Raw genomic sequence first — 26093 nt, 5'->3', positions numbered from 1 at the left:
AGAATGCGATGGATGGACCAAAATAATTTGGTTCCGAATGTTAGCATAAACGTTCGAAACTTCCTTTACGATTCTTCGCTGCCATAGCAACATAAGTCGAGGATATCAGAAGGAAGGAATTCCTAAAAACAATTTCAGCTTACCCTCTGTAATCAGCGGGATGCCAGTGTGAACTGACGGTTGATCCGCCTTGACAACTGTTTCCTCGAGAACTCTAGGGGGCGAGCGAAGGCGAGCGAACATGTTAGCGGTGAGTGAAGCAATTCGACTCCAGTTATAATTAAGTTCTTTGACTTTAACCTCCAGAGACTTTGGGACCTGGTTTCCATCAAGTTTACTTTCACGTCTGTAGCGCGCCATGTTTTCGTTTACTGCGTCAAGCTTCGGTTGACGAGACTTCATTGACTCTTGAATAGTCTGCGAAAAAAAATAAACACATAAAGCTAAAAAATAAAGAACAGCGTCCCGGTACGGAAAATAAACGTCCTCGCGTTTCTATGTTGAATCCTGAACCACTTAATTTTTTGCATTAGCGAAAAACTAGAGTACCTCTCTACTTGAGTCTTGCGCTGACATCAAAGTTTTCTTCTTCACTCCAACATAATTTTTCAAAAACTTAAAGTCTCTCCGGTGAGAATTAATTGTATTAGTGACAATGATTTGTTGTGTTTTATAGGGTGGGACATGCCTTGACCGTAAAATAATGATTATTGTTTTATCAATTATCAAATTACTTGATAATCAGACACATCGACCCAAAACAGCAAAAGAACTCTTCCTAAATCGAGATATTTTGGTGTCAGAGTCTAAAACCGTCCTTTTCCTCTCTTCAGATGAAGTCGCAACAAACCTTAGGATTGATATCAACGACTTCCACACTTTCTCCCTTCTCCCACAGTTTTATTGTCGTAGAGGCCCATGAACTAAGCTCTTCTAGATCACCAAGGAACTCTGACACGCGTCTCAGCTTGGACTCCACTCCGCGCGTGCGCGTGGCGATATCTGCGCGTAGAATGTCCCAACGAGTAAGAAGGATGTCCAGCCTCGCTCTGATGGTCTCCGAGTTGGGTTTAGAGATAGCTGGCTTAACCAGAAGTCTATTTGCCGTCTGTTGAATGCTGTTCTTTGTATCTTCTCTGTCGTTTTGTTCTTTATGAACTCCCTGTAAAAAACCAACACATCACTGTTTAAAAATACACCAGTTGAGGAGGATTTAGTCTTCAGTCTCTCAAAGAATGGATTCTTTTTCACGCACACACTCTCCCTCCTGTGTTGTGTTACGAGAACAAAAACGGCTGAAAATAAAAACACCTTGCTAAACGAATTAAATTGAAAAGGAAAAGGAAAGGGGTTCATATCACCACAGTCTCGTCTCATTCTAAAGTACTGTGATCAGCCAAAAGCACGGCTTTCTTCCACAGAATGAAAACTAACTCACTTTGATTTTTTCAATCAATTCCACCAGTCCATCCTCATCAGCTGGTGACGGATCCCTAGTTTGCAATTCAGCATCTGCTTCGTCCATCCACTGCAGCATTTCTCTACTTTCCTCCAAAAACTCTTCAATCTGCATGGCTTCCTCTTTAAATCTATGGTAAGTGAAGAAAAAAATTCAATTAATTAAAAAGCCCGACAGCCCTAACAAGGATAAATCTAAAAACACGAAGAAGTTGATAGCATGATGATGGAGATGGAGATCCAATTTCCAAAGGGATATGAAACAAATTCATGTACATAACAGGACTTTTTATCGTGGAAGCTCGCCATCGAATACTGCTGCTGGACACTCAATCGCATGCGGTTCAGGTCATATCTATTATTAGATATTCGTTTCAGATTAAACTTCAAATCCTCGTGAGTAACACACGGAAGAATTTTTTTAAACGCTTAATAACCTGTCTCTTCTGTTAGCTACTTGATTGCAGATGGATTCCCAGCGCCTGTTTTGTGTGGTGAGTTTGTCCCGGAGCATATCAGCCTCCACAGTTGTCGATTTACTGATAATCTCCTGACCAGCGGTATTCATGGCATTGACTGTGCTCTGATGTCGGGCGATACCATCTTCCAAACCCTAAAGACAAAAAGATATTGCAACAGTTACGACTGCAATTACATGAATTTTTTCAACGCAAACAACTGAGCCGAGCAAAGTTCATATAACTTTGAGCAGTGAAATGCTGACATGCCTTTGGACGCGGTGAAATGGTTCTCGAATGCACCTCCAACACATTCAACCGCATGTCAAACACACTTCTGTAGCGCTTGAAACACAGTCTCAACTACAAACCAAAGCAATTACGTAGGTACCGCCGAACCGAAAAAGATTGAATAAATGTGGATGGAAAACGTAAAAATGACAACAAAATGACTTCGCCTTGTTATGCTCAATATCATACAAACATTCGATTTTTTTTTTCCTTTTAAAGCGGCACATCACCTTCTGTTCTTTTTTAGCGGCGTTAAATTCAACTTCCCCGGATGTCTCACTAAGAACCTTCTCCGCGTGTGTCATCCAAGATGTCACGTCTTTAAGATCGCAGTGGAACTGTCTCCACACTGCAACTGCTTTCTCCCAGCGAAGCGACCGCGCCTTATAATCCTGAGCGAAAAGAAAATCAGTAAATTAATTTGGTTATGAAAGCAATACCTTAATTGATTAGTAATTTGACAAGCCAATTTAGCCTGCGTATCAGCCGATTATCTTTCTCTTCCTTTCCTCCTGCACTTTCTTTCTAGACCCCATAACCCCCACATCTTTACCCGACTCCTGTTTGTTCAAGCATCTTCTCTCGCTTGGCTAAAAAAACCAAGACGACTAGTGCACAGGCTGCAGTCCAATTGGCTCCATATTTTCATGTTATCTACCCTCGCAGTACCATTTCATAAACAGTAGAATATTGAATTTGAGTTGGCAACGCGTATCCCGTACCTGATGAAGGTTATTCCATTGTAGTCTGAACTTGCTGGCGGCTCTCTTCACAGCATCGTATTCCTTTTCACTGCAGGCGGACTGAACGGTTTCACTTCGAGAGAGAACTTCAGTTGCACGTGGCTCAAAATTCTCCAGTTTCTCGCTTATTAGCTGTGAAAAGAAAACAACTATTAAAAAAAAAAAAAAAAAAGAAAAGAAAAAAGAAATTGGCAGAAAGCGAATGCAGAAGAACTTTCCTTTTTCTTAAGTTACAACTCCTGTATAGAACAAAAGTTTTGACTGCACAATTTTCATGAACTTCACATTTCAATCTTTAACTCAGTCCTCTCATCAGAGAAATATGGGATAAAAGGCATTATTCAAAACTGGATCATTGGATAATGCAATTCAAGACTTTTTATTGGCTTAGCCATTATGGTATATGGGCCAATATACCATAATCTACAAATATGGTAAGCGTACGCGTCAGCTTAAAATTAAAAGGGAGCTAAAGAATTTAAGATTTGGTAAGATTTGTCTAATATCTTGGGGGCGTTTTAATAAAACAATTATTCCACTCGCGCTTGTTGGATATGAGATGATTATAGCCAACGAGGCGCGGAGCGCCTCGTTGGCTATCTATCATCTCATATCCGACGCGCGCTGAGCAACTGTCTATCCCCCTCCCCTCCCCTGACCCGACATCTGTCAACTGATAACAAGTTAGGGTTAACTCTGGGTCAGGGGAGGGGTAGATGCGTAGTTGTTCAGATACTGACAATGATACCAAATGTGTTGTGTGACATGTAACGCAACACCTAGCTGGGTCACCTAACCTTCATCACGCAACTCCTCTCTTGGTCACCTTACCTTCAATTTGTCCTCCTGTTTGGAGAAGTCTTCAAAGTCTGCTTTCTGTAGCTCAGGAGATTCCAGCAGCAGCTCCACTTCATGGACTTCATCTGACAGTTTCCTGATGTCTTCCACCAACTTCCACCCGGGAGTCAAAGCAGGCTCATGCTGCACAAGGGTTACTTGCCAGCGGACTCGCGCTAGTGACGCCTTAGTCATAATATCTTCGCCTTCTGTTGAACAAGAATGTGTCAACAGCTATCAAAATACATAGAAGGACGAAAAAAAAAACTGTTGTACCAGTATTTTTGTCATGGTGTAATGATCTGAACAAATCAATTAATAGTTCGACTCCCAAAATTTGCCACTTTTGAGTTTCGTTTGATGAAATAAATTTCACTCTTTTTTTTTGTGCTGCCTAATCTATGAAAATACTTTCGGCTACGGACACAGAAAAATAGAACATTAATCTTCTTAAAATCATATCATTCCTTCGGCGCGACTAACTATTTAACACGGCCACTTACCATCAATCAAAACAGGTTGGAAAAACCAAAGCAGTCATTACGAGACTTTCGTAATTAATCGAACAAAACCGCCCTGCAGAGCAGTGTGTTTTAAAGTTCAACAATCCAAATGAAAATTATTCATTACAAATTTCGAAGATCTGGTCGCCCAGCTGCGACCAATGGCAGACTCCGTAAAGCCAGCAACTTTCACAATCAAACGATTTTCATAAACAGTTGTGGTTGGCAAGTACATATACTTCCCTTTTCCAAACAGTTGAAAGTTGAAAGCAAAACTGCTCTCTCGACACTTTCTAAGGTTATAATTTCGAAAAATATTGAACAGTACCAATGCGAGAAAATGAAAGTACGCTCGCCGACAACGCGGCAATGTAGTAGAAAATACAACGAGTTTAACATAACAAAGCAAACATTGTTCAAAATTAATCCAAATGAAAACATCTGGTTGAACTTCTCTTCACACCATCTTGACGGTCAATTGATAAAGCAAATTTAATGAATGCACAATTAATAAACCAACGCAAACCTTTTCTGGCGTTGAAACTCTCACGTAAGTTTCTAGCTTTTTATTTCAACTCTTAAATCCTTGGCATGGTAAATGTTCGTAGATCTATAACGAATTATAATCCTCGAGTTGCAGTTTTGTGTTTGAATTCAACCATTGCACTGTTCAAGTTGTAAAATGTTTGAATTCAACCATTGCACTGTTCAAGTTGTAAAATGTTATGAACATTGGTTCAACGACACGTTATTTGTTTATAGGATGCCCTTAGTAAGATTTTCTTCACTGACGAAGATTTGGTAGAAGAACTCGTTTACTATCAAAAAGTTTTGAAGAGTTGATGAGGCAATTTGATATTTAAGCTACGGAACAAAACCATTGGCCACTCGAATAAGAAACTGTTGCCATTGATTTTTAAGACACTAAGCTTTGTTTCCAAAGCAACGACGATTCAATGAGAGCATTATTGTATAGCTTTAATTTTACCTTCTGGTAGAGTGTAACCTTCACACTTGATGTCTTGCATGTCAGCATCTCGACCAATCCATGAGTTGCAATTGAAAAAGTAAACCTTTCTGGTTGATCTGTCCTCGACGTAAAATCCCTTCACAAACCATTCTGGCTTGGGTCCAGTTCTATCGTGCCAAACTTGGACCTTGTGCAAATCGCCGAGGTGTGGAATGTTATAAACGGTGAATATATCAAGCTGATCGCGACAGAACTTAGTATTGTATGTCTCAGATTTGTCCAAGCGAAGTTTCGGCGACTTTCCTTTATCACCGAACAACATCACAGACACGTTAGACTGCGTACCAGCATCCCTTACGTCACCAGTGTGAATTGTGATGCGGTAAGAAGTGGCTGAAAATAAAAATAAAAAATAAATTAAAAAAAGGCAAAATGTAGGCACGAATTAATGCCGGAAAATTCGCAAAACTCGTTTGCGATTAAAGGGTTCAGAAAAAATGACCCTGAAGGCAGTTAGCAGGGAGAATTGCTAAGCAGATCTCGGCAGATAAAGGGTTAGTAAGATGTTGGACTCACCGTCCCCAGCTGGCCTGTGGTACTGCGTAAACTTGGTATGAATGTCCCTAAATCTCTTCCTCAATCGCTCAATCTCGCGGGGAGTCAGTATCTGGACTCCCTGTCTGTCCAGTTCCTCAATATTCTTAAACACCATCTCGTATTTGGCTTGTTGCTCCTCGATTTCTTCCGGCTTTTAAAGAAATAGGAACGAAAACAATCCATTTATTACTGGAGCAAGTCATAATTTGTTTATCTTGAAAAACCTCGCCTTAATAGCCCAGTTCCGAGTTACCCTTGGCCTCATTTTCAAAACGAGGCCTGGTGCTCAACCATTCTTATGAAAATGAGTTTAATTTGCATGTGAATGAAAACTTATTATCATATGAAAGGTGAGCACCAGGACTCGTTTTGAAAATGAGGCCAAGGGTAATTCGGAAATGGGCTATTCAGTCAACAATTTTCAATGCATTCCATTCTTTTCTTTTCATTGCTTTATTTCCATCAGCAAATGTCAATAAACCTTCAGTACCAAACTAGAATTTTATGGTCTCTGTCTATCCAATCTCCTCTGTCGCAAAACGATTAAACGAAAAAAACAAACAAAGATTGGCGCCTTCACAAGACTGTTCTCTCCCAGTAACCCCCGGTTATTCTTCGTGGCCTTTCAAAACACCGGAGCACGGCTTCGGAAGACCAATCGACCCAGTCCTTACCTTCACAGTTAATTCTTTCTCTTGCTCCATCCTTCTGAGCCACGCATCAATGTCATCCAAGTTGCTTCTGAACTGATACCAGTTAGGCACAATACGCACAGCTTTCTTCTGCTTCTCTACTTCATCGCACGCCTTCACCCATCGACTGGACAAATCAAGCAACGACTGGTGGATGTGATCTCCCCGTGCCCCCTCTCTGTTAGCATAGGTTTTGCTCTCCTTCAACAGGTGCTCCACGCGCGGCTGAAGATTGTCAACTTGAATTTCGGCAACCTGAAAAATAGATTCGCAAGGCGTTTATCAAGCACCGACACACATATAGGTCTCCGGGAGTTTTCAAAGGTTTAACAGAGGTTCGCCGAGGGCTTTTTAAGGTTTCAACTTCTTTAACCAAAACTTCAATAAGAGCCTGAATAAAAAATTGCCTCAAAACTCTCGATTCATGTACGATTTAAGATCAAACGTGGGCTTTTGTAGGCAAATATTCTTGTAGAGGAATGATTTCTAGTCTTACCTTGATTTTCTCGTTGACTTCTTTCTCGGATGATTTCTTGGGGGATTGAATGTCAAGAATAAGACCTTCCAAACCTTTGATATCCAAAAGAATCTGATCTAAACGCCTCTGGAAGTCATCATCCACAAAATGCCCTGAATGAAGACAAAATGTAGCTGGTAGTAAAAAGCTTGCTATTACTAACTGGATACTGCTTTACTGGTTGTAAATTACACCCACTCTAGATTACCACCTATCCTTCACCAAGGATCTGACGATGCTTGATGAAACATCAAAGAAAACCTTGGTCACCCAACAGCATTTGAACCCCAAACCTTCACAGTTCGTGACTCAATGCTGTACTACTTTATCTGTTTTTCCTTTTATAGACACATCACGCTTTCGATCTTGTTGATCACATTAGCAAGCACGGCGCTTGTCGCATATGAGTCCAGTGTAATGGTCGACTTCATTGAGAGTTCTCTGCGGCTCAATGACGGTCTGAGGTTGGACTCCTCGTGGTAACTCAGCCTTCCTCTTTATCCCACGCGTGTAGGAATGAATAACTTCTTCCACGATTTGATCTTACGTTAAAACACGTAAAACGCAACGAGTTTTCTCCGAGATCTCGTTTAATCTTTTCAAAAGCTACAAAGTCTCACCTGGAGCCGAGTTTGTTTTGTAGCTCCTGTGAGTGGTGATGGTGGTGATGGGCAGTCCCGTGTCAGTTTCACTTCTTTCTTCTCTTGATAGATATTCATTAATAAATCCTCCGGAAGGAGAACACACTGTCTTACGTTCCTGAACAAAACAAGACATGATCGAAGGGTTACATCGATACTTTTTCTTTCATACATTTCGTTTAAATTGTGAACTTTGTAAAAGCAATTCACAAACTCATTTTTTAACCAGTAGTTTTTGAGGAGTCTTGTCGAGATACTTTGAATTATTTTCTGTGAAAAACAAAATTCAGATGGGCAACCAGGGTTAAAAATTCATTTCGGTAACTTCAACTGAGAGGACCGTAAGGTACCAGTTTGATAGAGCAAAAAGGACAAAAGTGGGAGAACTAACTCAAAAAACCAAAGATGATGGTTATTGATGCAAAAGATTTTACTAACAGCGATTACAGGAGGCTTAGAACTGAAGCTTTAGCTCTAAGGTTCGCATTTCACGTAGCTCCTTGAAGAATAGTAACACAAAAAGGGACAATTTCCTCACCGTGACGATAATCTCTGTTTCAACTCGACCTCCTTTAGCTCTGGCTTCTGCAGCCGTCCTTTTGGCCTCATCCAAGTCGTGCTCCAGCTGGCTTATCCTGGCCGACAGGTCATCCCACCTTCTGTCCAGTAGACGCTTGTAAGGCTCCATGATGGGACGGCCGCGATGAACGAATTCACCGCTCTGTTTCCTGATTAGGTTCAGCTGAGGCTCGCGGTTCTTGATGCTTTCTTGTATTTCCTGTCACAGGATGAAAAAACAGAGCGACCACTTAACAAAACTTTCCAAAGTATCGCTTATAAGAGGTGCGATTGGGAGGAAGAGAAAGAGCAAACATAATTCGAGGAACTTTTCCGAGGATTAACTTTACTCTTTGAACCCTAACACAAGTATTCATGTTCTCCACACTGTTCTTTTAACATTTCCTCTGATACTGATTAGTAAAATTTGTTTGAGAATTAGGAGCTTCTTAAATTGGTGATCATTTCCTTTATTCTCATGAGCTTTGCACTTGATTCCCTGAGATGATACTATAAAGAGAAATAGGAGGCCAGTGACTCTCCGAGGTTGAAGGGTTAAATCAAAGAGCTCCAATTAACGCGTTCGATATGAAACACTGGTTTGCCGTGCAAATTTGATGTTGCATAAGAAAAATACTCCTCAGATCACAACTTCCCCGGTTAACAATCTCCAGGTAGGTGACGATGTATCAAAATTAACGGGATTCTTCAAATGTTTACCATTATTGAGAGAGAAAGGGTGAAAACTCAGATAGGAGTTTTTTGACAAAACATGAAAGGTTTTGAGATGATGTTTATTCTGGTAAGATGTTTATTCTGGTACCGATTTCAGCACAAAAAAAGAAAGGGACTTTACCTACTTCTCTTAATCTTGTAGGAGTAAAAAATTAGAAAGATTTGCTTATCTTCCAACATGTTTGACGGTATACTAGGAGAAAACCTCCTAAACCTATACTAGGATTATTATTGATTCAATATCCGATGTGCTTTTGCGGTGAGATGTATACAGGCGTTACGATATCGTAGGCCCATCCAATGACAAAACACATCACAGTAGACCACATTTCAATTATATTGAGCCAACCCTTATTCAATTAATTCAGGAGGGTCCTTCATCATTGCGTGATAAGACGAAGGTAGAGATACAATGAAAATCACATCATACACACGTCTGAGTTTGGAATGCTATGATTCTATATTGACACCTAACAAAAGACGCTACATTTCCGATGCTATAAATGTGGGAATATTTTTATCTTACAAGTGTTTGTGGTAAAATGAATAGTAGTAGAGACATAATTCGAATATTTAGAACCGCGGGCTTCCGCAGATATTTTCAATTGTGTTTTTCCGAGTAGATTAGTTTTAAAGTTTAACCTATTGACTGGCCATTTGCTAAGTTGCAATGTGATTTCAATACTCATGAACAGACGAACAAAGCAGCTTATGTCTTGCTAGGGACCATCTATCATCTATTTGCAGTGCACTTGTAACAGGATGTAAGATTACTTCTGCTAAGGTTACTTCTACTCTCCTTTAAGCGAAAACGAGCCACTGATTTAATATAGAATATTAGAAATTTATTTGTTCTAAAATTAGACAAAAGAAGACAGGGGTTGAGTTCAATATCGCAATGATCATCACACACCAGGTAAATACGAGGGCTGGACAATTGCTTTGATTCTCGAGAAAGAAGAAAAATTAGCTTTGCCTAAAGAAAGTGTACCATTCCATTTCATTTAAAATTCCTTTTTTGAAATCTTGACTGAAAGCAAGAATTTTTGCCCTTACTAGTATAGGAGTTTTTGCTATCCAAGCCCCGCGTGCGTTGTACTAGAGACTATAAAATAATGCATTCTTAATCAGATGCTATCACTCTTCGACTTTTAAGTGTAAACATAAAATTTCAAAGCACTTACGTCAATTTTGTTCTTAGCGACGTCCGTTTCGTCTAATTTCGGCTCCACTTTGTTAGTTTCCTTTTCCATATCTTCCAACCATTGGTTCATTTGATCCACGGATTTCTCAAAATCTGCAAGTTTTGCCTTGTACTTAGGCAAAGTCAACATTCGCTGTTCTGCCGATGAACTCAACTCCTCCCACGCGTTGTTGATGCGTGTTAGTCGGGCTTCTAAGTTCTCAAGTTGGCCAGTTTCAGACAAGTCGACCAATTCACGACCAACTTGTGTGAGGTTTTGCACGTCTGACATTTTGCCAGTAACGTCTTGCACGAGACCCTAAGCGGAGAAAATACAACCACATTACAAAATTGTTCAAAAATGCGGATGAACGATTCGAACAAAGTACTTTGCCGTCAGAAAAAATTGGAAGAAGCCAAGGTATTGACATAAGAATTACGGATTTATACCTTAGCTTAGAACAACTGACACAGGCCGCAGTCACAAGAAAAAGAACACAATTAGAATGATAACTCATAAGTATCAACTGATCAGAACACCACCTTGTAATACTTCGCTTGACGACTGGTAGATTCAAACGTCAAAACGAAACCTTCGCGCATTTTTACGTCTTTAGAAAACTTTCTTTTCCTGGTTAACATTGTTCTAAGAGTTTTTGCTAATCTGGTCGCTTCGTGGCAGACAAATACATGAACAAGCCTGGATTAAAACTACGACAACATTGCCGGCCATATTAGATTTGAGCGGCGCAGATGCTAATAATTGAGTTAATATTACACTCTTGAATATAGCGATCGTTAAGAAGACACCGAGGCCGGAAATATCTATATTGGCTAATAATCACAAACGTAAGAATGATATTCTTTTGAGTTTCAAACTATATTGCTAGAACTCCACAGGAGTCCCTTGAATGCACATAAAGAGCCCAGCAATCACTCCTGCTGCGGTGAAGAAAACTAACTCCAGATTGATTGAGATCGCACAATATCGGGTTGACAAGTTGAAGATATACTAACCTGCTACCAGGCGTTCCTTTTACAGGGGAAGCACGATACTGTAGTGGCGCAAAAGTTTGTGGGGGCAGGGGATGGGATGGGGGGGGGGGACGTGGCAAGGGAAAAAAGAGCACCCTCACTATCCCAACCCCTGGCTTTTGCGCTTCACAAGATTTTGCTCCCTCGAAAAAGAGGAACGTCTGATCGCAAGCTATAGAAACACAAAGAAGGCAATAGTAGGCAAATAAGAAGCAAGAATGGCTTAGGATGAGTTCAACTAAACCGTATTGGAATTGACGAAAACATATAATTTAGTAACGTAGAAAAAAAAAACCAAAAAGCAATACTGAACCAGGAAGGAGCAGTGTAATGCTAAGAATGGACAAGATTGACACGGATTGTACACAAGCTCAAAATATTAGTTTAGTAAGATAGAAAAACACAAAAGAGATAATAATAAACCATAACAGATTGCGAATTACTACAAAATCTTATTTCTTTAAGATAGAAAAACACAAAAACAGCATTGAACCAAGAAGGACAAGATGGCTGAAGATGGAGAAGATGCCTGAAGTTGGTCTTTTGCGACAAACAAGTTCTGTTGGACATCGTGGTCATGATGTCTCAAAAGCTAACCTTGTTCCATTTAATCTCGCCATCCACGTCTTCTGGGAATCCGTCCTCTTCTCTCTTCTTTACTTCAGTAGTCCTGTCCTCCAGCCACTTTTCCAAACTGCTCATCTCACTTTCCAGGCGTTGAGCCAAAGGTAACGCTTCACGGAAAGACTGGAAACGAAATGATCAGCAGTGTTTAACATCACCGGATAAAATTGCTCATTTTGTCTCCCTAATCATGTCAAATTTAGTAAATCTGCGAAATTTTTCTAAACTTTGCAGATTTAACGATCTCGTTTGAGCGAAGTTCGTCACGTCACTCGCTTCGTCCATCGCGTGACTTGCCGTCAAATGAAAAATTTACCTAAACATTCGTGCGACAGCTATCCAAACCCTAAAGCAACAATTTTCATTCGGCATTAAAGAGTGAAAACAGTGAAAACTATCTGCGAGATATTGCAGAAAGATTCTCTTTCAATGATGACTCGTCGATAATTCAAAGTTGTTAAGTAGCGCAAGTTCACCCCGGTACGTTTCAAAATAATAATAATAATAATAATAATAATAATAATAATAATAATAATAATAATAATAATAATAATAATAATTATTTCCCGGTATCCTTTTAGACTTTAAAAAGTCTTGTTTGCGAGAACTAAATGATTATCAAAATGAATATGCAGCAAATGTGATTGACTTAAAACATTGTCATAATAAATCCAGTAACAAATAACGAAATTTCCACAGGAAAGTGGTTAAAAGAATACAATTTGTGAATCTACATTAATGCATTGTGTTTCCTATTTTCAGAATGTGAAGGGTGAAGTAAGAAATAGGTACACAAACGACCACACAACATGATAACGAGAAACAGAAAAGACTAATAAAGCAACAAATATTCACCACTACAAAGTGATCATTGCAACAGAGGAAAATTACCGCAAGGAATTTCGTTGGAGACTATGGCTTTGTGACCACAACTTTCAGAAATCAATGAACATCCCTGGATTGGATACGATCTGCCTTCATTTAGAAAATTGGGATCGTTTGTTTAAAATCAAAAATGCGACAGAGGGCGAAGTCAGGGGAAAATACGGGGAAGTTTTAAAATGGCTTTTCAAACATTGCTTGAAATTGATTTGACGAGTTCGCAATCCAAAACGTAGGAATAAATATTAAAGTTTAAAGACTAATCGTAAATGCACGCTCTTTTCCAGTTCAAAACTCTTCTACCTTTGCATCTCACCAAAAACCGCATTCTTCTCGAGGATTTCAATGCAACCAGTGTGATGAGTTAACTACTGCCGAAGTCTGGTAACATATAGCTCAAGCGATAATTTTGACTGCAATCACACAATCCAACGACGCCGTCGGAATAATTAATACAAAGGGAATGAAAACAGATGTCATAGCTTTATCAGTAACGATCAGGGAGGGTCCGCTATGAAAATCCAATGAAAGAATAAACTGCAGATTTTGTTTTCGATTTCATAATTGTTGAAGTCGGCGTGAAAAAGCCAATGTTTGTTGAACCAAAAATAGATCACATTTAACTACCAATGAAAGGCAATTAATCTGTACTTTGACGAGAAAGATTTAAACACAAAATAATAAAACCAAAATTTTAAGCTGATAAAATGATTTGCCATCTTCAAGTCACAAGGATCCAAGCAGATCGAAATATGTCAGATAACTGAGGTTTGTCCCCCGACTGTTGCAGACTTCCCCAGAAAGAATCGTTTTAAATAAATTCATCAGCGAATGTTCCGACAAACAGGTGATTACAACAAGGAAAAAAAAAAAAAGAAACATGAACTTAGAGCAAATTCTCAAAATTTGCTAGAAAAGAAATATATTTCAATCGCTATGCTAAAAAGGATGAATAACAAAACAAAGCAAGGTCGAAACAATGTCCATGAGCAATCGTACATAGTAAAAGTATGAAGGAAACCAAGTCAACAAAAAATATGTCGGGTACTTTGATAACAAAAAAAAAAAAACAGAATTAATTGTAAACAAAATCGATCGTCGGCATTTTCAGAATTTCTTGCTCTATGATTCTCTCTTTTTTTTTTTCTATTTTTCCGCTCTTTAGTTAATAGGTTTCTTTTAGTTTCTTGATCCCCCGGAAAGGATTCAAAACGTTGGCTTAGATTCTACATGGGGGGTCTCCCGGAAACCCTTAGTGGGTTTTTAAAAATGTGTCAGTGGCAAAACACGATAGAAGGAAACTAATTGAACGAGAAATTATAATTTCTCGATGTCCAGTGGAGAACGAATTGTTAAATTAAAAATGATAGAATTCAGATTTACACCACTACAAAAATACTGGAAAAAGTAACAAAATCTGAACGCTAAGAAATCCCCAAGTAATCCCTAAGTAATCCCTACCGTTCGGATCTTGCACAAAAATAACAAACCAAGACTCTCTCGTGATTTTCACGCTTTGAAAATGTAACGAGATTACTAACCAGAAGTCACGAACAAGTCCAAGAAGATTTCGTGTTCTTCAAAACTTACCGCAATCCAAATTATTTCCCGATTTAAGACTTTCACCAAATGCCGCACAAATTAAAGTAAATTAGACGTGTCCACCTTCTCATTAGACAAACCTGATTTCCGAAAATAAATTCCCACAGAAAACAGACGTGGTGAAGCCACAGGATTTTCCTCCGGTAAAGAAGTTAAGAGTAATAGTTTCGACCACGTCAGCTCAGTAATATGCTAAAATCAACTCTCGACTGGTTTAAAGCACAGCTGGAATTAACAGCGCTAACGAACTTTGCCCTTTACATCATGATCAAACGGAAACCAGGCTATTATGCAAGAGAACTTCTTAGAGCAACGACAGGCGAGATGACGAACGGAGAATTCAAAATTTAGGGTCGTAAAGTACGTTCAATATTACAGACAAACAATGACACGACCCGACCTGAAAGAAGCGAGAGATATTTTGATCCCTCTTATATAAAATAGTGCACAGAAAATCCCACTATCTTTAACTCTTATTTTCATTACAGCGCATGCACTAACCTCTTCCTTGCTTCGTACTTTCTTCTCCAGTTCTCTGTGTTCATGTACCACTTCTTCCACTCGTTTTTCGACCCCAGACCTTTTTTCTTCTGGAACACGCTCCATAATCTGAAAGCCAAGCTTCTTGACTTGTTCCAAGTCTTTCTTGACTGTGGACAGTTCATCTTTGTAGGACTAGAGAGAGAGAGAATAACTTTGTAATAAGACCAAGTTAAACCGACAACAACCATTATGAACTATCCTCAACGACGTTGCTGAGACGAAGAAAACGCTATGAAACCAAAATACGAGGTCGCTCAGATGCATCCGGTCAAAAATAGGGAAATATGTTTTGCTTACAAGAAATGCGTAAATCGCTCAAAATACTACAATTTTCTAATATAATCGTACACTTGAAAAACAGCAAACGAAACAAGAAATACAACGAAAGAATTTATTTCTTTCCTGTCTGAAATGAGTATCACAAATTCTTTGTGAAAAAAAATCTCCCTTCTCGCCTAGAGACGCGCGTGATTAACCCGAAGCTCCTTAGAAAACTGTATAAAATAGAAAAAAAGAGATGACTTACGGTTAGTCTAATTAGCTTAAAAAACGAAAAACTCCGACAAGTTTCTGCATCTTCACTGCAGGATTTTAAAAGTTTTTAAAGTTTTTCAGTAGTAAACTCTACCACCAACATTCGCGGCAAGAAGCGCACTTCATCAAAACAAAATAAAAATAGAGGTTGGTTACAGAAATAAAATAATTCGTGAGACGGTTCGAGAAGTGCTCGCTTTTACCACCGAGTTAAAAGGAAAATACAAAGACAGAGAATGGAAGAACAAAACGCGAAACATGATTACCTCAGCTACAGATCGCAGCTTGTTACAAAATGACGAAAACATGATCCCGCAAACTGTACTCACAAATAATCTGCATTAGAAATCTGCGAACTTTTAAAGACCACAGAAGAGAATATCCTTGCTCAAAACAATCACTTCAGGAGGTCATCTTAAAACAACTAGCTGTAATTTATTTTTAAAATTCTAACGGAACTTTAATTTAGAGCCAAAAGAGAGTCAATTACAACTGGCTGGAATCCAGTTTTCGAGTTTAGTTTTCACTCTGTGGAGTTTGAAATTTTCGAGAACAGGGCATTTGTAAGTAAATAAGGTCTGTCTCAGATTTGCCAGCAGAGAGACCTTTGTACACACAATCAATATTAAAAATATTGTTTACTCTTCTAATTTACATCAAGACAATTACAAAAGCTCGATCTCAAAACAAACATTTTACCACCCTTATTGTAATCCCGAAACATGGAAACCTCAAATTATCTGAAGATCTCGCCTCAAAACCAAAATAGGTTGCGTTTATCAACAACTTCACCAAAATTGCATTCGGGAAGTAATGAAAGGTAGTCCTCTTGATTAAATAATTTCTCCCTGTGCGATATGAGAAACTTTGTTTAAAATCTAAACAACAGATGACTTGATAAACTTTAAAACGAGTCTCGGAGAGTTCAAATTGGATATGAAAATCAATTGGCAACAAAAATTTAAACCAAAATTACAATTTCGTGACTGCTTTAGAAGCACTGCATATTTTCACAGAAACTAGTAAAGCTTGTTTATCAACAGGAAGTACATAGTTATTACTTATTCGATTAATTTTGAACTGGGGTCATGCACACAGATTTTTTGAATGCCAAATACAGTTTCATCCAAAACAAATCAAGAGTCTCAAACTGATGTTCAGAAAAAAAGCCTTAACACGTTCGATGTCAAAATATATTTTTACTTTACGAATGTTTTAAGAATTATATGCAGGACCAGCACAGCTAAAAAGAGTCGGTGCTATTCATGACAAAGGGTGACATTTAAATTGTTTACAACTACAACGTGTTATTCAGATGCGACTGCATGTTTACGCCGAGTGATAAACGACGATCCTAAAAAATAGAAATAATAATAATAATAAAAATAATAATAATTATAATATAATAATGATAAATAAAAGAATAATACTCATAATGTAATAAATATATAATTATATCAATAATCACCATTTTCAGAGTATACCTTCTCGAATAAATAATCAGTTAACTTACCATACATTTATCCAAAAGACTTTTGATATTCCTTGGCTCAGCGGACTCTAACTTTAGCTTTTTCACACCTCTATGTATTTTATCCAAATCAGTCAATGTCTGACCATGAAGTTTGTCAAACTCCGCCTCGAGTTTTTTTCCTGGTTGCTCTTTGACTTCTATAAACTTAGTGTGGATTGTTGTCCATTTAAGTTTAATCTGGTCCAGTTCCCTTAACAACTTGAGGTAGACAGATCCTTTGGGGGTTTTGCTGAGTTCCGTTGCCGTTGATTCCACTGAGTTCATTAGAGACTGGTTTAGGGCGAACTCTTCTTCTAGAGCCTGTTATAAAGAAGAAACGTCCCCCATCATATAATCATCATTCGCGTCTTTATCATAGGAACACGATGTACGATCTGACTCTGAACGGTTCAAGTAAAATTTTAAAATAATTTTTCGACTTTGTACGAGGTGCATTTTACACGACAGCCATGAAATCCATTTAACAAATGAATTTACGAAAGTGTTTCAGTAAAAAAAAAAAAAAAACTGTTGATTATTTCCTCGTTCGGCTAAATGGGAGATAAGTAAACTGTTATTCTGAATGACCACATTATTTTCAACATGCCAGTGTGTTTGGTATTTTCTGTTTATAGTCTGTCTATAGAATGTCTACCTGAATGTCTGTCTGTCTCGCCATTCTAGTTATCTAGTTATCTCTCCATGAATCCGTCAGCCCGTCAGTAATTCAGTTTCTTGTTTTAGTTTGTTATTTACACGTACCTTCATTTCCCTCTCATCCATCTCTTCGTGTTTGGTGAGTTTCGAGTTAATGAGAACTTCAATCTTCACAAACCACATCCTAATTGTCTCCAGGTCTTTCTTCATCTGTTGTCTTCGCTGTATTTCTCCTTCAAGAACCTGGCGTGTTTTGTCAACTTTACCTTTGATGTCGGACAACCGATCCTGATAATAATGAAAAAAAAAAGCCAGGATTAAATCAGAGAATAGAAGGATGTACGGAAACCTGATCCTTGGTCAAGAACCAAGAGTCGCTTTTACAAAGTAATAAGTACTTATCTCACCTCATACTCGTCCATATTTTTTCTGATCACATTTACAGCGATTCTTTTACTCGTCAGCTGCCTGGCGAGTTCTGATACTGAGCCTGGACCGCTTTCCTTGATGGCCGCAAAATGACGATTTAGATTCTAAAAAGAGAAAAACAGAGGTACACTGAAAAGTTATATATCTAAATCTAAATCTAAATATCGTTATGTCGGCAAAATCGTTTAGGACATCACGCCTTACAAGTGGCTTATAAAAGACATAAGACAACTAACATTGGCAACATTTCAATCACCCGTCACCTCCGGAGCTTATCAAGGATTCTGTGGCATGAAGCGACTAGGACTACTGTCAGGACTCCCTTGAGTATTGTCACTACCCCTGGTGGGATGTTAGTCAAAACCATAATTGATCGCCCAGCCCTGGGGCAGGTTTCTCCGACAGTTTGTTCCGAATTAACAACCTTCGGGCGAGGGAAAGCACTGCTAGTCTTTATAATATCAAGCGTTTGGACCAACAAAACAACACAATCAAGGCCTTCAAGGTCTTCCGATCCTGAATCAATTGCGCTGACCATTGGGCCAATACGTCAACCACATGTATTAGTTGAATCCTGTTTACTGACCCTCTGTTCCTTTGCAGTTCATATTTTTAGTTCAGAATCTTTCAGAAGCTTACCCTCAGAGCTTCTTCAAGTTCGGTTTCAGTTCCTTCGAGCACATGATAACTCTTCTCCACCACTCGATCCAGTTCACCGATCAGCTTCTTGTCTCGCTCAATCAACACATGAAACTGCTCCAGTTCTAACTGAGTCTGCTTGAACTCGTGTTGCCGCTGTGCAACCTTTGTCTTCAGTCGGTTCCAATCGCCATTCAGCTTTTTCAAGTTTTCTTTAAGGAGGGCGGGGCTTCCCTGTTTTGTGCGGTCAACTAATTGATTTCCAGTCGTGTTGATTCGAACAACTACTGGCGCACGCTTCGATATATCTTGTTGTAGTTCCTGTAAAAAAGTATTGTGCCACAAATTTAGGTATTAATTAGTCGAAGACTCTTTTATAAACTTGCGATACAAAAAAAGAATTTTCTTATATACCCATAGAATAAAGGCGGCAAGTTTCTAAAATAACTGTGGTGCTGCGTCGGTAAGGGTAACAGGTAACGTAAATTGGCCACCGTACAGGGTTTCAAAGCTGACGTTTCGAGCGTTAGCCCTTCGTCAGAGCGAATGACGAAGAGCTAACGCTCGGAACGTCAGTTTTGAAACTATTTACAGTGGCCAATTTACATTATCAACTCAGTTGATAAAACCAAATCACACATAGAATAACCAATTTTGAAAAAGAAATGTAACGAATATATTCCCGTTCAGGAGATAAAACGTTTTCTTTAATACATAAAAATCGAGTAACGTGATCCCTCACCCAGGCATCCAGTTCTTCTTGGACACGTATTCCTACCTTATAATGGTCCATCTTCTCCTTGGAGATTCCACCACTCGTGATCTCCCCCTCATCATCAACAATAGACCTCTCCACCTGCATGATCCAATGGCTGATCTCCTTCATGTCGTGACTCAACTTTTGATATTTCTCCAAAGCTGCCACTAAGTTATCCTTCACCCTGAGCGACACACGCACCAGCTCGTCCCAGCGCCCGTTTAGTTCATCCAATTCATTTTTGAGTTTATCGGCATACGCTGGTGAAGCTTTGCTTATCATGTATGTTCCAGTTTCATTCAAAGAGTCCAATTTGCGCTGAAGTTTAGTCACATCGCCTTGCAAGGCCTGTGAAACAATATTGGGGTAACAGAAACATTGAGACAAAGAGAAGCTTTCTGTGATGATCTGGTTATCCACATCATTAACGAATAAAGTTCAAGTATTTTTCTTGAGAACTAAGTAAGAGTGAAGGTAAGGAAAAATTTGTCTCCAAAGCTAAGTGAACTGACCTCGCTCTGGTCCAGCTGAGCCTCCAATGTTTCCGGGTCACCAGCAGCAGATTCCTGATCCTTGAGGAAATCATTGGCGTCCGTCAGCCATTTAAACAATCCTCGGATCTCTTCCGTAAATTGTCGAGTTTGGTTGACGGCCTTTCCAACCTGACAAAGAAACTTTGTTACAACAACCAGGAACTTTCCCTTAACACCATCCAAAGACTTTCGTATTTCTGGCAAAATCGGAGGAAAACATTATCATTTTCCTTCATAATACCTGTCAACTAATGACAGCTCGTCAGAAGCGTTTTCTGAAACTAAAATCAATAATAAAAAGGAAACTTTCTAGAATCTTTTACACGAAGTTCGGAGTAAAAGGGCTTTCTTACCTGGTTTTGTCGCTTCTCAGCATGAAGATTGATGTCTCTCCATTTATCATTTAAGTCTGCAAGCTTCATCCTAAGCTGTTCTGATCGCTGTCGGGGAAGAGACTTCACAAACTTGTCTCCAGTGCTGTTGAGATAGTCCATGTTCCCTTGCTGTTCAACCATGTTTGCTTGCAATTGCTGTTGAAGAGAAAAATTAATACTTCTTACCCACGAAGCTTTCAGCCCAAAGAACATTGCAGGCTGTAGAAAAACAACTACATTAGTTGTTACAAACGACAACATGGGATACGAATCTTTAGGAAGATAAATAACTTTGTTGAGGCTCCCTTGCAATTCATAGCGTGAGATATGTCTTGTTACAAGGTAGAAATACCGGCCCGTAGTTTAAGTACTTTGTAAAGCTTTTCTATGATTTTTCTTCCTTTTCTTCATATCCATAACACCCGACCTCGTGCACTCGTCCCTCGTTTTGCAGCTAACATATCTTAAATTCGCAGAAAACATTTTCAGCCCTGCGCTCAGGGAGTTGAGTGGCTTTCTGCTAAACTCATTGCAAACCTCTGACGCTAGCCACACATTAAATGACACTTCTCTAAAGACATAAATTAATCATGACACTCCTACCCACCTTGTACTTCTGTAACTGTTCCTCAAGAGAAGCTGTATCAGAAATAAGAAACTCCGAGCCAAGTTGAGACTCCATGCTCTTGATCTTCAGCAGGACGGTATCCATTGTGCTGAGGAACTGCTTTGGAGGCCCAGACTCCAGTGCGGCCGTCAGCTGTCTCTGTCTATCTTCTAGCGTCGCCTGTGCTTTTGTCCAGCGGTCATCCAGTCGTTTCACTCCAGACTGGAGGTGTGGGGTGTGTCTGTCCTCTTTACTCAGTGTCCGCGACAGTTCACGCACTTTGATAATGGAGACCTCATTGGTGGACATTTCCTCGAGTTTTATCTACAGTGGAACAGTTTATGTTCGTGTCAACTCTCACGTTTGCTTAGTCGGGTCTTCTGCAACCCAGTGTGGATGACTACATTGTTTTTAAAAGGAAAATCATTTGGAATTAAGAGAACTGAGTTCAGAAAGCTGGTAATCGACCACTGAAGATTCAAACCAGAAGAGAGGAGGTGAGCTATAAAGGATTTGATTCCATTCCACCCACTCACCTTACATAACTCCAGTTGTGATTTCATCTCATACTCATTCTCAGGGACTTCAGTACTGAACTTGTTAATGACTCTCTCCACATCCTTGATCACTGCTTCTAGAGTTATCATCAAGTCTTGTACCTCCCGCCTTCGACGCGCCAGCAGAGCTTTGTGCCTGCGATCATCAATCAAGCTACTAACAGTATTCCAGCGGTCGGTGAAGTTGCTAAGCGACTGTTCAAGTGACACTGGTATGTTGCCTTGACTACGGCAGTACTCGATTAACTCTTCTCCCTTTTTCTGTACGGTAGTCACACTTGATTTCCTCTGTCTTCTACCGTTGTCAAGAGTCTGTGAAGGCAAAGGAAAACTCTTCTCAAAAATACATCAAAATCATGGACGCGAGAGACATGTAATCCGTCTACTTCACGCAATTCTTTTTCCAGTTTAGACTTCAATGAATAATGCAACCAAGACCAGATCTAAGCCGATTACATCACTGCAGATCTTTGCATCACACAGAACACCTGTCAAATGTGAACATAGCATGTGTCCCCAGCGAGTTCTCTCTAACAAATCAGACCGCTAAACAGAGCACACAAGCCTACTTAACAAAGATCTCATGTTAGAGACCTCACCAATTACTCAATCGCCCAGAATGCTATCGTCCTTTGCAGAAAATACTTGTAGCATAGAAGAATGGTGATTGATCAACAAATTTAGCGTAGGGATACTATGTCCTATGTTCTTCGTTTGCAACAAATAAAGAGAATCTTTCTCCATTCAACGACCAAACTCAAAACGCCTCGTCTATTTTTTATCTATTACCTCAATTAGGTCGTTCTGTTGAGCCACTTTTTCACTGGAGATGTTTTCGTCATCCAGACTAAAAGCGGGAGACTTAAGCAGAGTCTCTGTATCTGTGATCCATTGACTTTTATCAACCAAGTCGGACAGAAAATGCTGCAGTTTTACGTCCATACCTTCCAGCTACAGACACAAAATCTTATTTAGCATAAAATTCTCTTGTTAGGTGCAATGGATGGGGCGTGAGAAATGAAGCAGTCCCAACGATAGACACGACATGGCTAAACAAGATCTTTAAATAGTGAAATCCCCAATCGGCTTGAATCTTCAAAGCGCATGTATATCCATTGTCATCAGTGGTGGATCTAGGGGAGGGGACCTGGGAGGCCACCCCACTCCTCCCTGATTTTGGGTAAAAAAAAATAATAAACGCAGAAGGAAGAAAAGCAGGCAGGTGTACACACAGCTTAACTCAAGGTCTGATTCCCCCACTGGTCATTTTAAAGATCCTTTCGTTTAGGTTGTTATGTGCAAGCTGTTGTGTTTTCAAAGAACACGACCGAAAGGTCACACGGGAGGTCCTCGTTTCAATTACCCAGATTATCTATGAAGTTTTACTTCAAAAATCATTTGGCATTTTGAGTTTTAACCCTTTGACTCCCGTGAGTGACCAAGACAGAATTTCTCCTTACAATCGATACAATATTAAGCGACAAGTGGTGAGAATACAGAAAAATATCAATCAGGGGAATATTAGTTGATCCAATACCAAATTCTCCAAACAAACATCATAAGAGTTCTAAGGTAGACAGTGAGGGGAATAACTAATAAGAGCTTGGGAGTGAAAGGGTCAAACAAGAGAAAGCCAGACGAAACACCCGTGAGCGTAATTATTTTGATTAATATTCGATGAGTGCCACACCATTTCTTACCAAGGATATTCTACTGGAAACCTCTGTGGTAATTTTGTTCCATCTGTCATTAAACTCTTCCATTTTGTCTTGAATCTCGGTGACTCCAGGCGAGTCTTCGTCTAAGTTTTCGGCGACTTTCTCGGCAGCAAGATTAAAAGTTCCAAACGTAGCCTGTTGTGCTTCCATTTCTTGCTCTAAACTCTGTGCAAAATAGAAATGATAATGAATAAAACTGGTTACTCGATGTTCACAGCGACTGAAGACAAAAACAAATTTCCAGCATCAACGATTACTGCCCGAAATGAAAGTGAAGGTAAATTTTGGCAGATATCAAATACTGCCGAACTTCAATAGTACCATGGCCACGGAATCGCAGACCTCCAAATTAAAGTCAAACCCATGGATCATACTTGGATCACATTGGATTGCTTGAGACTGAAAAAACCACAACAAGAGGGCATGCTGCATATTTTGAACAAGAGGAAGGTCACCCAGACCACACACATAATACTAACCATTAACATTTTGACCGTTTTCTTTACCACATCGCTATCGCCTAAGTCAATATGCTTGATATCTTCAATCTGTGATTCCTTTTCTTTCAGCCACTTGGACAACCTCCTTTCTTCGTCTCTGTACTCTTGCCAGCTCTTCAACACTTCTTGCAACATAGACCACCTAGCATGTAACAAGGAATTTCCCCTTTAAATATCATTAAATTTTCAAGCAAAAAGATGTCAAAGATGACGAGTAGAAAAAAAATTTATCGACTGGGAGATTTTGTCTGCTTTAAAGCCACATTCTCAGAGCTAGGTTTACATATAAAAGAAACGTGTGGCAGACAGTGACGGAAGAGCATTGATACTTAGATCTTCAGACTACCGAATGACTGCAAACGTCACATTGATTGGACAAGACAATTTCGTTTGGCGCGTCACGCAAACAATCCTTCAAAAATCGGGGATAAGATGTAAGAGACTGCGTGACAAGCTAACCGCAGAGATCATCTGTTGATAAGCCACAAGGGACTTGATGCGTGTATAGCTCCATTTAGGATAGTCCATCGTTTTACTTGGGTACATTTACAGGATCGCTTTCCTTACAGATACAAATGGATGAGAAAACTTCAGCATAGCGAATCCGGGACGAGAGACTTCGAGCGAGCGGAGAGAAGATATTACCAAAGATCAACACACAGAATCTTAATTAAGATTTTATCACCTCTGCTCTGTCCACTTGCAAACGTTTGACCAGCGCTCCCCAAGAACCGCCAACTGTTCCTCCAGGTCGGCGGTAGCACTCTCATTGGAGCTCTCATCAACTACAACAACCATGTGCGTCAGTGAGTTCACCTGCACCTGCTGCTTCTCGAGGTCTTCCTGGAAAAACTGTGTGACCCAACAAGGTTAAAACCAACAAATGGAATGTCAGTCAATAGCCTTCGTAGCTGGGGGAACGGTTTGCCATATACGGGCAAAACTAATTTCAATTCATACAATATTGATTACGAGTGCTAAGATTCCGAATCTTTGACGAGTTTACGGAGCGGAGCGTCAAACTTAAAAATGCTTGCCTTGTGTAAGCTGAAAAATGTAAATTGACGAGTCATCATCATGTTTTTCCTGTTTGGAGCCGCGTCACTAGTACCCTTTCGAATTATGCCAATTCTGCGCGATTACGAAGGAAAGAGAAGGAGGGATTCATGACAGCAACTATCTATTGATGCAGAATATATAGGCTATCACCCAGAAGAACGCTTGGGTCGGGGAAAAATTATTACGAGATATAACCAAACCCTTTGCAGAACTCTCGACAGCTCGCATCGGTCAGGGCCTCAAACTTTCTCACGGAAGAACAAATGCTTGTGCCGTACCGCTGATAATGAGGGAACACTCACAGGCTAAGATTTTGCAAAATGACAGAAACTCATTTCTTATACTTAAGATCCCATGAATATAATAAGCGCTGTACAGACATTCATATTATGTATTGTAATACTACAAATAAAAAATGAACCGTGGCAATTTAACAGAAAGTGAATCTTGTACCTTGTGGTTTTCCACCTGGCGTTTCACGGTGTCCAGATCAGAGCCAATGTTTTCCGAACTCTCGATTCGCTTCTCGGCCACAGCCAGCCAGTCACCCAACGAATTGATTTGCTTTTGTTGGAGATCCATCAACTGTATGTGAAGCCTGACGCAAGATAACAACAACAAAATGCTTTGGAATTAACAAATGGTAAACACCACAGCGTACACTATTGAGTTATGGATGCACGCGAGAGGTTGCTAAGCACAAAAGAAGCGTAAGAGTCGAAAGCATTGAAAAATCGAAGCATTGATAGTGAAGAGTGTATTGAATGTGCATCTTTCTCTGGAAATAAATAAAGTTGGACAATAATTTGGATATATCAACAAAGTTGAAATGGGAAATTGGCCACCGTAACGATTACAAAAGCTGACGTTTCGAGCGTTAGCCCTTCGTCGGAGCGAATAGAGGAATTGTGGGTTGTGTGCGCTTTTAAAGGCAGAAAATGGAGCTACGTTATTGGTGGGAACATGGCAACGAGAAAAACAAGAATAAATTAGTGGAATGAAAAGCGTTCGTTGATCCCTGTGGGATTTAGACTGCCGGTTTGAAAGATGAGCTTTTGTTCAAGATTTTTACGGCTTTCCGTGCTACCTAAGTGTAAGGAAAGACCGCAGATTGCCATATGTTGCTTAGAATGATTAGGTAAATTAAAATGCCTAGCGACTGGTTTCGATGTGTCCTTGTCGTTCCTTTCTACGTCTCGAAGGTGTTCTCGGAATCGGTCACCTAGTCTTCTGCCTGTTTCGCCGATGTATATCTTTTTGCAATAAGTGCAAGTTATGCACTTACATTGGCGGAAGGTGGACAATGTTACGTTTGTCCACTGTACAAAGAATTAGGTAAAGTATCAG

General features: G+C 39.6%; 1 protein-coding gene across 4 annotated transcripts in view; it reads right to left on the bottom strand.

The window, feature by feature from the left end:
- Positions 1–26093, bottom strand: part of LOC111323685 (dystrophin) — a 60081-nt gene that overhangs the window by 20368 nt on the left and 13620 nt on the right. For all 4 annotated transcript variants that reach the window (XM_088729966.1, XM_088729965.1, XM_088729964.1 and 1 more), the window contains 30 exons: positions 25200–25344; positions 24373–24539; positions 23667–23829; positions 23170–23352; positions 22259–22420; positions 21449–21781; positions 20913–21236; positions 20285–20461; positions 19911–20060; positions 19420–19746; positions 18642–18962; positions 17981–18106; positions 17679–17861; positions 16917–17237; positions 14828–15001; positions 11816–11965; positions 10185–10502; positions 8246–8485; positions 7687–7825; positions 7046–7179; positions 6532–6804; positions 5837–6008; positions 5279–5653; positions 3782–3996; positions 2930–3082; positions 2438–2599; positions 1896–2071; positions 1439–1589; positions 851–1162; positions 144–417 (listed from right to left, as the gene is read on the bottom strand). In XM_088729966.1, the coding sequence (XP_088586092.1) occupies positions 144–417; positions 851–1162; positions 1439–1589; positions 1896–2071; positions 2438–2599; positions 2930–3082; positions 3782–3996; positions 5279–5653; positions 5837–6008; positions 6532–6804; positions 7046–7179; positions 7687–7825; positions 8246–8485; positions 10185–10502; positions 11816–11965; positions 14828–15001; positions 16917–17237; positions 17679–17861; positions 17981–18106; positions 18642–18962; positions 19420–19746; positions 19911–20060; positions 20285–20461; positions 20913–21236; positions 21449–21781; positions 22259–22420; positions 23170–23352; positions 23667–23829; positions 24373–24539; positions 25200–25344 (6500 nt within the window). The remainder of the gene's footprint in view (positions 1–143; positions 418–850; positions 1163–1438; positions 1590–1895; positions 2072–2437; positions 2600–2929; positions 3083–3781; positions 3997–5278; positions 5654–5836; positions 6009–6531; positions 6805–7045; positions 7180–7686; positions 7826–8245; positions 8486–10184; positions 10503–11815; positions 11966–14827; positions 15002–16916; positions 17238–17678; positions 17862–17980; positions 18107–18641; positions 18963–19419; positions 19747–19910; positions 20061–20284; positions 20462–20912; positions 21237–21448; positions 21782–22258; positions 22421–23169; positions 23353–23666; positions 23830–24372; positions 24540–25199; positions 25345–26093) is intronic.

Source organism: Stylophora pistillata, chromosome 8, assembly GCF_964205215.1.
Source record: "Stylophora pistillata chromosome 8, jaStyPist1.2, whole genome shotgun sequence".
Lineage (NCBI taxonomy): Eukaryota > Metazoa > Cnidaria > Anthozoa > Scleractinia > Pocilloporidae > Stylophora > Stylophora pistillata.
Note: the sequence above shows the minus strand (reverse complement) of the source record. Positions and strands in the feature narration are given on the sequence as shown.